Below are 12,562 nucleotides of genomic sequence, written 5' to 3'. Positions count from 1 at the left end.
CCCAAGGCTTCTAAGCTGGTCAGCCTTCTTCACTCTAACTCTCAGTCTTCTCATAATTGTTTTACATATAATATTCGAAGTTCTAGATGTTCTTGGTAGATAGGAGAGCAATCTTCTAGATGCTGAAGCCCTTTGGTTGTTGCGTTCATGCTTAATTAGTTCCTAAGTCCTGTAGATATTCAGATTTGATTTTGCTCTTTGTGGATCACAAAATGGTACTCTACCCTCCTCAAAATACCTGATCATGAAATATTTTTAGCTTTCAGGTAAAATCTGATGGATGATGATATTAAGTAGTGCTTGTCTATAAATCTTTTAAAAATGGAATTAGAAAAGATTATTTCTTAATATCCTTGGTTTCTGAGAAGCAAGTTAATTTATGTAACTAAGTAAAGTTCTCTCATGAGTGTAGGAAATTCCTGCCCAGATCAAATTTAAACAATTGTTTTTATTATTAACACAGAATTTCTGTAGTAAGTGCTGCTAAAACATTAATGGAATTTACTTTAGTGTTCAGCCAAATGACAACAGTAATTTGATGCTTATAAATATATACCTACTGTTACTAGTTAAGAATAAAGAAAATGAACACAAAGGCATCAGAAACAGAACTAGAAATCTAGGATTACTTTCTAGTATTTGATGCTTTATCATCTAACTTTATAGTATTTTCTTTTCTTTTTAAATTTCATTTATTTAAGTAATCTCTACACCCTTGGCCTCAAACTCACAACCCAGAGATCAAGAGTTGTATGCTCTTCTGACTGAGCTGGCCAGGAGCCCCATAGGATAAGGTTTTTTTAACCAAAATATATTCAATTTTGGCCTTAGAGTTTCTTAAAATCAATAAGAAAATCAATAATAATCCATAGGATATGTTTCAGAGGTCCTGAAACCCTCACGATACATTGGCTATTATTGTTTCCAAATACAACACCGCTAATAAAGGAGTGCCTCTCTGAAACGGGCAGCTTTACCTGTCTATTTTAAACTGAACAAAGGGGCAGAACAAATTTCTCTCTGGGTTCACTGTGCAAAGTGCAATATTACTCTTGTATGTAATTAAATGGTAATTACTGGCAACAAGAAGTAAAGCATTAATTGGTAGCTGTAGGAAATGCATTAGAGAACAGTCACAGAGCACCTCATCAAGTATAGATAGGTATAATGTCATACTTTAGAAAGAATTTTTCAGTGAAAATACCAATGCTGTTGAATTACTATAGTCAATTTCTGGGTTCAGAAGTTAATTAGAAGAGCCGCAAGTACATTCTTAATAAATATTTACTCACTGTTTATTATGTTAAAGACAGAGTGTTAAGCTGCTGCCTAGCATCTTATTCTCTGCTATCCTTAGAAAAATGACATTTTAAAATCATTTATTTTCTCAAATCCCTTTTCGTAACTGCTGCTGAGAGTCTTACCCAGAGGAGGAAAGTACATCATTACTCTAGGCAAACTACTTACTTTTTTAGCCTCTTTCCTGACTTTTATAAAATAGAGTGTAGCAATACTTTCACCTTAGGGAGGTGATTCTTATCCTTAGGGAAAATTAACTATCTACTCATCTACGTATAGTATATAAATACCACATCCAAATACAGAAAGCATAAAAAGAACACGATGTGTTCAGAAAGCTTCTAGAGTTCAGGCTGATCAGTGGAAATAATTGAGATACTTTAAACTTTATGCTTTGTATAATGTTACAGAGAAATAATGTAATACCTTCCCTATTGAAGCAAAAGTAGATACAAATAGCTATAAATGTATCTCGATATATTTCCAGATTTCATTAGTGCTCCTTTTTTCTCTCAGGATAAATATATGCAAAGATGTGTTAAAGCATTCCAGCTTCAAGAGAAGGCTCAGAATATGATTTAAGAGTTTAAGATAAATGTACAAGGTAAGGCATTTCAAACAGAAGAAATTTTCCTACTCTACGATATTCAAAGACTAAAAAGCTTATGGGAGATATACCAATAAAGTAATATTAAAGTATACAATACATTTCAATTAAGTGAAAAGATGAACATTTAAAAGGGTCTCTTATTTACCTCTTCTACATTGGAAGCAGTTTTAGCAGAAGTTTCCATGAAGATAAGTCCATGTTCTCGTGCAAAAGCTTCACCTTCTTCTTTTTTTACTTCTCTTCTAGATTCTAAATCACTAAATATAGGAAATAAAAGGCCATGTTATTAACCAGCACAGTATAAATAGAGCTATCTGTGAAAAGTGTAACAAAAGATTCAAAGTTGTGCTGACTATTCTTTTGATTAATTTTTAACACATAATAATACAACTGACTGATTCCGGATATTATGAAGGTCATATGTCTAGAATGTGCTTAGTTTCAAGGAATAAATGATCCAACAGGAGAAGATCCAGAGTTAGAGTCCTAGAACACTGTAAGTAAGAGAAACTTAAATGGAACATCTATCAACACCCAGCTCTAGAGTATAGTGGGTTCCCAAAGAAGGGAAATCTCTTACTCAAAATAACAATTCAAGAGAGAACACTAGTCTCAACTTTCAGCCAGACTGAGTTTCTATAAATGTGATTTAAAAACAAATCACTTAATTTCCAGAAGCTCTAGGAAATTGCTTAATAAAATCCAAAGTACTAAAGACATATTAATTAGATTATTAATCTTACTTGGTTTAACTCCCAGTAAAACTGTTAATAGAAAAAGGGAGAGAGAAACAAAAGTCTAAGCTAGAAGTTTTGGGGGGAAAGAACAGTATTCATTTTTATTGTACAGGAACTGTATCAGGAAGGTGGGGGGAAGCAGTGGTCTCTTTAAAGTGTGTTTTATTGGGGCGCCTGGGTGGCTCAGTGGGTTAAAGCCTCTGCCTTCAGCTCAGGTCATGATCCCAGGGTTTTAGGATCGAGCCCTGGATCAGGTTCTCTGCTCAGCAGGGAGCCTGCTTCCTCCTCTCTCTCTATCTGCCTCTTTACTTGTGATCTGTCAAATAAATAAATAAAATCTTTAAAAAAAAAGTGTGTTTTATTGTAAAAACTTATAGTTTTTATTACTATAAAATATTTAAAGCACACAGAAAAGGATGGAGAACAGAATACCCATGTACTTCCATCTAGCCCTGATTACTCGGACACATTTATATCAGATTTCTTCACTGCTGAGAAAATCAAGTTATAATTGATTCACCTCTTCTGTACCTGTCTGCTCCTGATCTCATTCTTTCCTTTCACCTTAAAGGTAACCATTTCTCTGTATTTAGTGTTTCCACTCTCATGCATGTTTTTTTTATATGTATACTCATGTTTATAGCCATACAAGAAAGGGTTTTTGCACATTAAGAAAAATTCAGATGTAGCTATCATTCTCCAACTTGTTAGTTTTGGTCAACATGATTTTTTTGGGGTTACTGACATACTCTACGTAGATCTAGTTTCTTAATGTTTTATTGCCGTATTATGTAGTCTAGTGAATGAATGCAACACAATTTATTTTTAATTTTCATTTGAGAAAGTTATTTATAATTTTTCATTAATATAAACAGTGTTACAATAAAAAGTTATACATTTTTTGGTGTACATGTGCCAAAACTTTTCCAAGGTAGTAAAATGTTAGAAAGTACTGTATTTTCCAAGTACAGTATCTGGTATACATGTGCCATGACTCAGTGAATTAGTATGGAAAAGAAGAGAAAATATCAGACTGTATCGCCCACTGTTTTACGGAATTTTGTTTTTTATGTAGGTATACATATAATTTGTGCACTAAGAGATGATAGAAAATGTATTTAAGACAAATGAGAAAGCTCAAAAGCCACTGCACTTGAATATATACTTGGTACAAAGGTGCCTTCCAAAACAGCTGCATAATTTACACTCTTAGTGGCAATGTTTGAAAGTTCCCATTGTATCACCTCCTCACCAACACGTGGTAAGATCACACTTGTTAATATATGTCACTCTGATGACTGTGAAAGGTACTGCACATTAATGTTACTTTTTCTTTAGTTCGGTTATTAGCTTCACAAATATCCATTATCATCATTATTAAATAAGAAATACAGAAAAATCTAAGAAAATGAAATAGTTCCTTCATTCAACAAATATCTATAAATATCTTATAAATATTTATAAGCCAGGAATTTTGGTAAGCCCTTGGGATGTATTAATGAAGAAGTCACACAAAAAAGTGTACATTCCAGTAGAGGACAGACAATAATACTGAGTAAAGAATATAGTATGTTAGAAAGTGCTAAATGTGGAAAAGCAGAGTAAGCAGAATCAGGAGTACCAGGGAGAGGAGGGAGGTTACTCTATAAATAGTGTAGTCATTCTAAAATTGACTTAATCATTCTTCTTGGTCCTGTTTTTCTACCCAAAAGTGACCTTTTTCACATATATGCATAACCATGCTGTATCTGTAACTCCATGTCCTAATTTTCTTAACTTAATATTAGAATTTATATCATTATATCTTTTTCACAAACACAATTTTTAGTGATTAATTAATATCCCATCACAGTTCATTTAGCCATTTCCTTGGATGATAAGTAACACAGTATAAACCTAGTACTGTGAACTGTTTTACATGGATTATCTCATTCAATGTACCTGACAGATGAGGAAATGGAGGAACAAAGAGGGTAGGTTAAAACAACCAAGTTCACAGTCTAGGAAGAGCTGATGGAGGAGGTGGAATCACCACCCAGATGACTGTGTCATACAGGGATTACTTTTTCTGATAAAAATTGAAGAAGTTTTTGTCAAATATGGAAAAATACAAAGAAAAAAAAAGACCCATAATTTCAATTTCCACAGGTAATTAACATCTTGAATACAATTCCATACTGCTCCTTTGTCTCTTTCTTCCTACTGGAAGATGCTCATACCCACTACTGTATTTTGTGTTTTTTATCATTTTCCCATTTGGAATCTTTTACAGTATTATTTTTGCTGAGTGTAAACAATGGTGGTATTTTATGCAAATTTATATCACACAAATTAGGGATAAAGCAAAACAAAAATGTTAAAGTCTCATCCATCTAATATTAAGTTACATCACTGTTTCAATGTTACAAAATTCACCAGGAATTGGATGCCTTTAAAAAAGCTGGCTGACTAGGGGCACCTGGGTGGCTCAGTGGGTTAAAGCCGCTGCTTTCGGCTCAGGTCATGATCCCAGGGTCCTGGGATCGAGCCCCGCATCCGGCTCTCCGCTCAGCGGGGAGCCTGCTTCCACCTCTCTCTCTCTCTCTCTCTCTTGCTCTGCCTACTTGTGATCTCTGCCTGTCAAATACATAAATACAATCTTTTAAAAAGCTGGCTAACCAGATAAGCTGTCAATTATGTTTACAAAGTTGTCACTTAGCTCATTATCAGTAACAGTTGTTGGTTTTTTTTTTCTTTAAAGATTTTATTTATTTGACAGAGATCACAAGTAGGCAGAGAGGCAGGCAAAGAGAGAGGAAGGGAAGCAGGCTCCCTGCTGAGCAGAGAGCCCGATGCGATGCAGCGCTTGATCCTAGGGCCCTGGGATCATGACCTGAGCTGAAGGCAGAGGCTTTAACCCACTGAGCCACCCAGGCACCCCTCAGTAACTGTTGTTTAAGTAATTGAAACTTCTGAGTGATTTTGTAACTTTCAGTTGTTACATTTTAAAAATAATTTATAATTCATAAGAAGTCATCTAAGCATTTAGTGATGCAAGTGCTCAAAAAACACTCCTAACAATGTGAAATGTTAGAAAGTTTGATACAAAATATTACAAAGGGAACCACAAGAATGTGACATGCTGTTTAGATGCCCATGCTATGAAATTTTAGTGGTTTAAGATGAGAACAAAAACGAGGGCAAACTAAGTTTACAAATATTATAGCACAGGCAGAGTAATACACCCAACTATAATCCGAGGGCCTCTTATGTGCCAAGCCCTTTCCTACATCTGGGGACAGACTACTCGGCAAAATAGACAAAAATCCCAAACCCCCACAGGCCGTAAGGAGCTTATATTCTAGTAGGAATAAAAAATGGGGGGAAAACCCTAGCAACAGTGATGTGGTAACAGGCTTCTGGAATTCATCCCCGTTATCTGACAGTCATTCTTAAGGGAAAATTAGCTTTCAATTGCGCAAAATTTTCAAGAAAACACCTCTTCCCTTAAGTACCCTTTATCCTATTTTAAGCGTATGCCATATCTTACTTAAACAATACCTTATTTGGGGATAAAATTACTCTGTTTTCCACACCATTATTTCTGATTACATTTGCATTTGCAAATGTTATCTTAGCAAAGAGGGTTAAAGACATGTACTTTTGAGGGATTGTTCAAAAAAAAAAAAAAAGTGGTAATTTAGGATGCATGATCTTTTTTAAAATCACACCCTTCCTTACTTTGGTTGTTTCCTCAGTCTTCCAGGCATAAAAATCATAAAACATTTAAACTGTTTTCATTAGTTAATTACCCTTCTTTCCTAAATCATTCTCTTAATTCACACCCTTTTTGTTTAGGGTTTGTAGTATAACCCTTGACTATTAAGAATTTTTCATCTTTGTGGACCCTGCTTTCTATTTCTTGTATAACCAATTTAAAATGCCATAGTTAAGAAAAATCTGTGTCATCTGTCACTCTGACTAGGTCACTGCCCTCCTCAAATCCTTTCACTGGCTCCCTACTGCTTAATGCATCTAATTCAAAAATTGCCTATTCCCCGTTTCCATGTCTACCCCAATTCACCTCATCTAATAATAATCACCTCATTTATCTCTGTTCATTCCCATTCACTCTCCGCATGTTATACATTCTTTGTTCCCTTCTCTTAAGTTTTTCCTTAAAATGTCTTTCCATAGCTACTATACTCTTAATTACAAGGGTCACCAACCTACAATCATTAGAAACACCTCTTGTATATAATATGATTTTCCCTTTTACATTTAGACTGTAAGTTCCTCATGGGCAGGAACAAAATTTTAAGCCATCAGTAAGTTGCCATATACCATGTCTGAGACTCAAAGAAAACACTGCTAAGATTAAAAGTATGAAAATTCTCTTTATTCTCCAAATATTCTCCTCTAATTATTTCACACATCACTACTGAATGGTAGTTGAATACTTCTATATCACAAAGACTAAAGTTTCCCTACAATAGCTTTAATCTTGAAAGGTTGAAATAATTTACATGAGGAAAGAATAACCATGAAAAGCCTTGAGCAAAGGCCAAGATGATAGATATTTCCAGTTACAAAGTAATCAATAATTGGCCTTTTCCAATTGAAATATCATGTAAGTAAATATTTTCTCTTAAACAGCAAACCTTGATTTCTATTAAAATAACTTTCTAAAATTAAATCTATACAGTGAAATGCTATTTGCTATCTTACTATTTTTCCAGCTTTACTGTAGTATAATTGACATAAAAGAAACTGCACATTTAATATAAAATGATGAGTTTGACATGTTTACCTGTGAAGCCATTTGCCTCCCATAGGTTTCCTCACACCCCACACTATAATCCATCCTTTCTTCCTACTTTACCCCAGGCAACTAACGATCTGCTTTCTGAATTTTCCAGGATTTTATATAAATGGAATCACAAGATAGGTCTTCATTTTTGTCTGGGTTTTTTCACTCCATAATTATTTTGAGATTTATCCACTTTGTTGCACATACCAATAGCTCATTCTTTATTGCTGAGTGGTATTCCACTGCATGACTATATCACAACTTACCCATTTGCTTATTATTTGAAATATGGGTTGTTTCCCACTTTGGAGCTATTACAAATAAAGCTGGTAGAGTGTGTGTGTAATTCTTTGTGTGGCCCTATGGATATATCTAGGAACGGAACACGCAGGCAGTATGTTAGATGTATGTTTACATCTTGCAATGTGGTTGTTATCATTTTACATTCCCAAAAGCAGTATAAGGGTTTCAGTTCTACATCCTTGCCAACACTCAGTATGTTAATCTTTTTAATTTTAGCTATTTTAAGGAGTACATAATGGTATGTACATCATAGGGATTTTATTTATTTATTTATTTTGAAGATTTTTATTTATTTATTTGGGAGGGAGAGAGAGAGAGAGAGAAAACATGAGCAGGGGAGGGGCAGGAGAGGGAGAAGCAGACACCCTGCTGAGCAGGGAGCCCGATGAGGTGCTCCATCCAGGGACTCCAGGATCATGACCTGAGCCAAAGGCTCAGGTGCGTAACCACATGAGCCACCCAGAAGCCCCATCATTGAGGTTTTAATCTGCATTTCCTTCATGATTAGTGGTGTTAAGTATTTTTTGTGTGTTTACTTGCCAACAATACATATCTTCTTTAGTAAAGTGCTGGTTCAGTTCTTTTGCACATTAAAAAAAACTGGGTTATCTTTTTATTAATGAATTGTAACAATTCTTCATATATTCTAGAAACAAACATTTTGTTGGATATAGGTTTTATGTTGTAATATTTTCTCCTAGTCTGCAGCTTCCCTTTCATTTTTGAAACTTTTTTTTTTAAAGCAAAAGTTTTTAATTTTGTTGAATTTGAACCTTAAACAACATGGATTTTAACTGCAAGGGTCCATTTACATATGAATTTTTTTCAATAAATACAGTATTGTACAGGGGAGTGCCTATATGGCTCAGTTGGTTAAGTGTCTGACTCTTCGATTTCGGCTCAAGTCATGATCTCCAGGTTGTGAGACTGAGCCCTGCATAAGGCTCCATACTGGGTGTAGAGCCTGCTTAAGACTCACTCTCTCACTTTGCTTTGCCCCCATTACCGTATAGTACTGCAAATGTATTTTTCTCCCTTATGATGTTCTTAATAACATTTTCTTTTCCCTAGCTTACTTCATGGTAAGAGTACAATATATAAGACATATAAATACAAAATATGTGTTAATCAACTATTTGTTCTCAGTTAGGCTTCTAGTCAACAGTAGCCTATTAGCAGTTAAATTTTTGGTAATCAAATGCAAATTTTGGACTGTGTGTTATTCAAGAATCAAATATATAGTTGGTTTGTTCCCTTTTATGCCTTTTTTCTGTCCCATTTAAAAAATGTTTGACAAATCAACAAAACTAAAAGGCAACCAATGGAATGAGAGGAGATATCTGACAAAATGGCATATCAGATAAAGGGCTAGTATCTACAATCTATGAAGAACTTAACCACTTAATACTCAGAAAATACATAATCCATTTACAAAATGGGGAAAGACATGAACAGACATTTCTGAAAGGAAGACATACAAAAATGGCTAACAGACATGCAATAATGCTCAACATCACTCATCATCAGGGAAATACAAATTAAAATCACAACGAGGGGGTGCCTAGTGGCTCAGTCAGTTAAGTGTCTGCCTTTGGCTCAGGTCATGGTCTCAGGGTTCTCGGATCAAGCCCTGAGTCCAGCTCCCTGCTCAGCAGGGGGTCTGCTTCTCCCTCTCCTTCTGCCCTTCCCCATGTCCTCTCTACCTCAAATAAATAAAGAAAATCTAAAAAAAAAAAAAGAAAAACAAAACCCCACAATGAAATACTACTTCACACTGGTCAGAATGGCTAAAATTAACAACTCAGGAAATAATGGACATTGGTGAGGATGCAGAGGAGGAGGAACCCTCTCACACTGTTGGTGGGAATGCAAAGTGGTGCAGTCACTCTGGAAAATAGTACGGAGGTTCCTCAAAAAGTTAAAAACAGAACTACCCTATGACTCAGCAATTATACTACTAGATATTTATCCAAAGGATACAAACAGTGATTCAAAGGGGCACATGCACCCAAATGTTTATAGCAGCAAGGTCCACAATAAGCCAAAATATGGAAAGAGCCCAGATGTCCATTGATGGATGAATGGATAAAGAAGATATATATATATATATATAAAATTATATATAATTTATAATATAAAACTATACAAATCATAGAAAAATAAAAATTATATAAAAATTCTATAAAAATTCTATAAATATATAAAAATATATATTAAAATATTTCTCAGCCATCAAAAAGAATGAAATCTTGCCATTTGCAACAACGTGGATGGAATTAGAGGGCATTATGCTAAGTGAAATAAGTCAAAGACAAATACCATCTGATTTTACTCATGTGGATTTTAAGAAAACGAAACAGATGAACATACAGGAAGGAAAGAAAAAATAAAGTTAAGATAAAAACAGAGAGGGAGGCAAGACATAAGGGACTCTTAAATACAAGGAACTGAGGGTTGTTGGGACAGGAGGTGGGAAGGGGGATGGGGTAAATGGGTGATGGGCATTAAGGAGAACACTTGTAATGAGCACTGCATGTTATATGCAATCACTAAATTCTACCACTTTAACTAATACTACACTGTATGTTAACTAACTTGAATTTAAATAAAATCTGAAAGGAAGGAAAAAAAAGAAAAATGTTTGACAAAACCACAGTCACTAAAATTGTTTTCTTCTAGAATTTTTACACATTTTTATCTCTTACTTTTAGGTCTATGATACACTTCAAGTTAACTTTTGTATATGGTGTGAGGTAAGGGTTAAGGTTCATTTTTTGATACATGGCTACTCAATTGTTCTAGCACCATTTGATGAAATATTATCCTTTCCCAACTGAACTGCCCTGGCACCTTTGTCAAAAAATTAACTTGACGTGTGTGTGTGTATGAATATACTTCTGGGCATCTTACTCTGTTCTACTGATTTACATCTATCTATGCCAAAACCAGACAAAACTGATTACAATACCTTATAATAAATCTTGAAATCAGTATAGTGAAACCAGTAAATCTGCCAACTTTGGCTATCCTATGACCTTTGCATTTTAATACAGATTTTTAAAATAGCTTGTTAATTTTTACCTTCTTAAAGCCTAAAGAATTTTGACTGGGATCGCAATCAATCTTTAGGTCAATCTGGGAAGACCTGCCATCTTAAAAATATTTAGTTTTCCAATCAGTGAATATAGTATATCCCTCCACTTATTTAGGGTTTTGTTTTTTTCACTAAAGGACTCTACAATTAAGAAAGTAGTCATCTCACATAGGAAGTTTAGGAAGACCATGGTAACTACAGCTTAGAGTTGGGGGATCAACTAGCTGTGAAAAAAATACTTTCTTAAAAATTATTTAGGAATTATTTATTTATTTTTAAATATTTTATTTATGTATTTGAGGAAGAGAGAGAGAGCACAAGTAAGCAACCATGAGCTAGGGGGAGGAGGAGAAGGGGAGAGAGAAGTGGGTTCTCCACCGAGCAGGTTCTCCACCGAGCCGGGAACCCAATGCAGCACTTGATCCTAGGACCCTGGGATCATGACCTGAACTGAAGGTAGAAGCTTAACCGAATGAACCACCAGTGCCCCAGGTATTATTTTTTATTGCGATATAACTGACACATAACACTCAAGTTTAAGGTGTACAATGGGTTGATTTGAAACATTTATATAACACAATATGACTACTACCACAGGCCTTGGCTAGCACCTCCATCATCACATCATGTAATTATCATTTCACTCTGTAGTAGGAAACACCTTTGTACATACTGTTTTTCTTTTTCATACAGGGATTAGAAGTTTCTTATGGGCAACAACCAATTTTAAGTCATCAGCAAGAACCTACTAACCATCTTTCAGACAAAAAGAAGACACTGGTAAGATATAAGTATGAACATTTAAAAGTATGAACATTTTATTTGTTACCACTGTAATTTTCAAATAGAATTGTGACTTTCTTACTTCAAACTTTAGAGAAACTATGGCCAAAAAACTGTTTTCCCATGTGCTATTATTTTAAATGAGAGCACAAGGGCATTCATTGCAAATAATGCTCCCTAGAGTTATAAAATGAAATAAGATTAGGATGACACTAATACAAAACCTTAGAAATAAGCTTAAAAGTACTAATGTGATATCTACTGAACAATACTAAAAGTGTTTCAGAACTTTAAGTGTAAATAAACCCAAGAGATGTACTGCATAAACTCGTAATGCACATTAAGTCATAAAAAAGAGAAAAAATATTCCTTTGAGTTCTGCACACCTATTTCTACTGTGAAGTATTTAAAATAATTTGGATAATATTTAACACTGACCTATCCCCCAAATAAATGAGTGGGTTTTCTTTCAACTACTAATCAGATGAACTTCCTTCAAATTATTCTTTCAAGTTTACCTTCCAACACAAACTATTTCTTATAATAATAATGATGACGATGACGATAATGACTTCCAACAAAGCTTATTAACTGTATTTTAAAAACCAAAAGAAACATCCTGGGATTTTCAAAATTTTATAATTTAAGAAACCAATAACGTACATTTGGACAAACATGTAAGAAAATCAGTTACTGCATAAACAGCTATCCACAGTTTTCATCATTAATGCAAAAAAGATTTAAATTAGTCTTTTTACCTTTTATTTCCAATAAGCATAATGACCATGTTGGAATTGGAATGCTGGCGGGCATCCTCTAACCAGGTTGTCAAGTGGTTGAATGTATCTCTCCTAAATACAGAAGAAAATCTGATTACTATTTTCAAAGTGTTTCCCCTAGTAGTGTACAATGAACTGTATACATTCCATTAAAGGTAACTATTTTTA

General features: G+C 34.4%; 1 protein-coding gene across 1 annotated transcript in view; it reads right to left on the bottom strand.

The window, feature by feature from the left end:
* The window catches only part of RAB2A (RAB2A, member RAS oncogene family), an 88,608-nt gene that overhangs the window by 26,084 nt on the left and 49,962 nt on the right, over nucleotides 1–12,562 (bottom strand). Inside the window, exons 5-6 of the mRNA XM_032882609.1 lie at nucleotides 12,374–12,466; nucleotides 2,055–2,166 (exon numbers count right to left, since the gene is read on the bottom strand). Coding sequence (XP_032738500.1) covers nucleotides 2,055–2,166; nucleotides 12,374–12,466 — 205 coding nt within the window. The remainder of the gene's footprint in view (nucleotides 1–2,054; nucleotides 2,167–12,373; nucleotides 12,467–12,562) is intronic.

Source organism: Lontra canadensis, unplaced genomic scaffold (assembly GCF_010015895.1).
Source record: "Lontra canadensis isolate GAN:19392208 unplaced genomic scaffold, GSC_riverotter_1.0 scaffold83, whole genome shotgun sequence".
Classification (NCBI taxonomy): domain Eukaryota; kingdom Metazoa; phylum Chordata; class Mammalia; order Carnivora; family Mustelidae; genus Lontra; species Lontra canadensis.
Note: the sequence above shows the minus strand (reverse complement) of the source record. Positions and strands in the feature narration are given on the sequence as shown.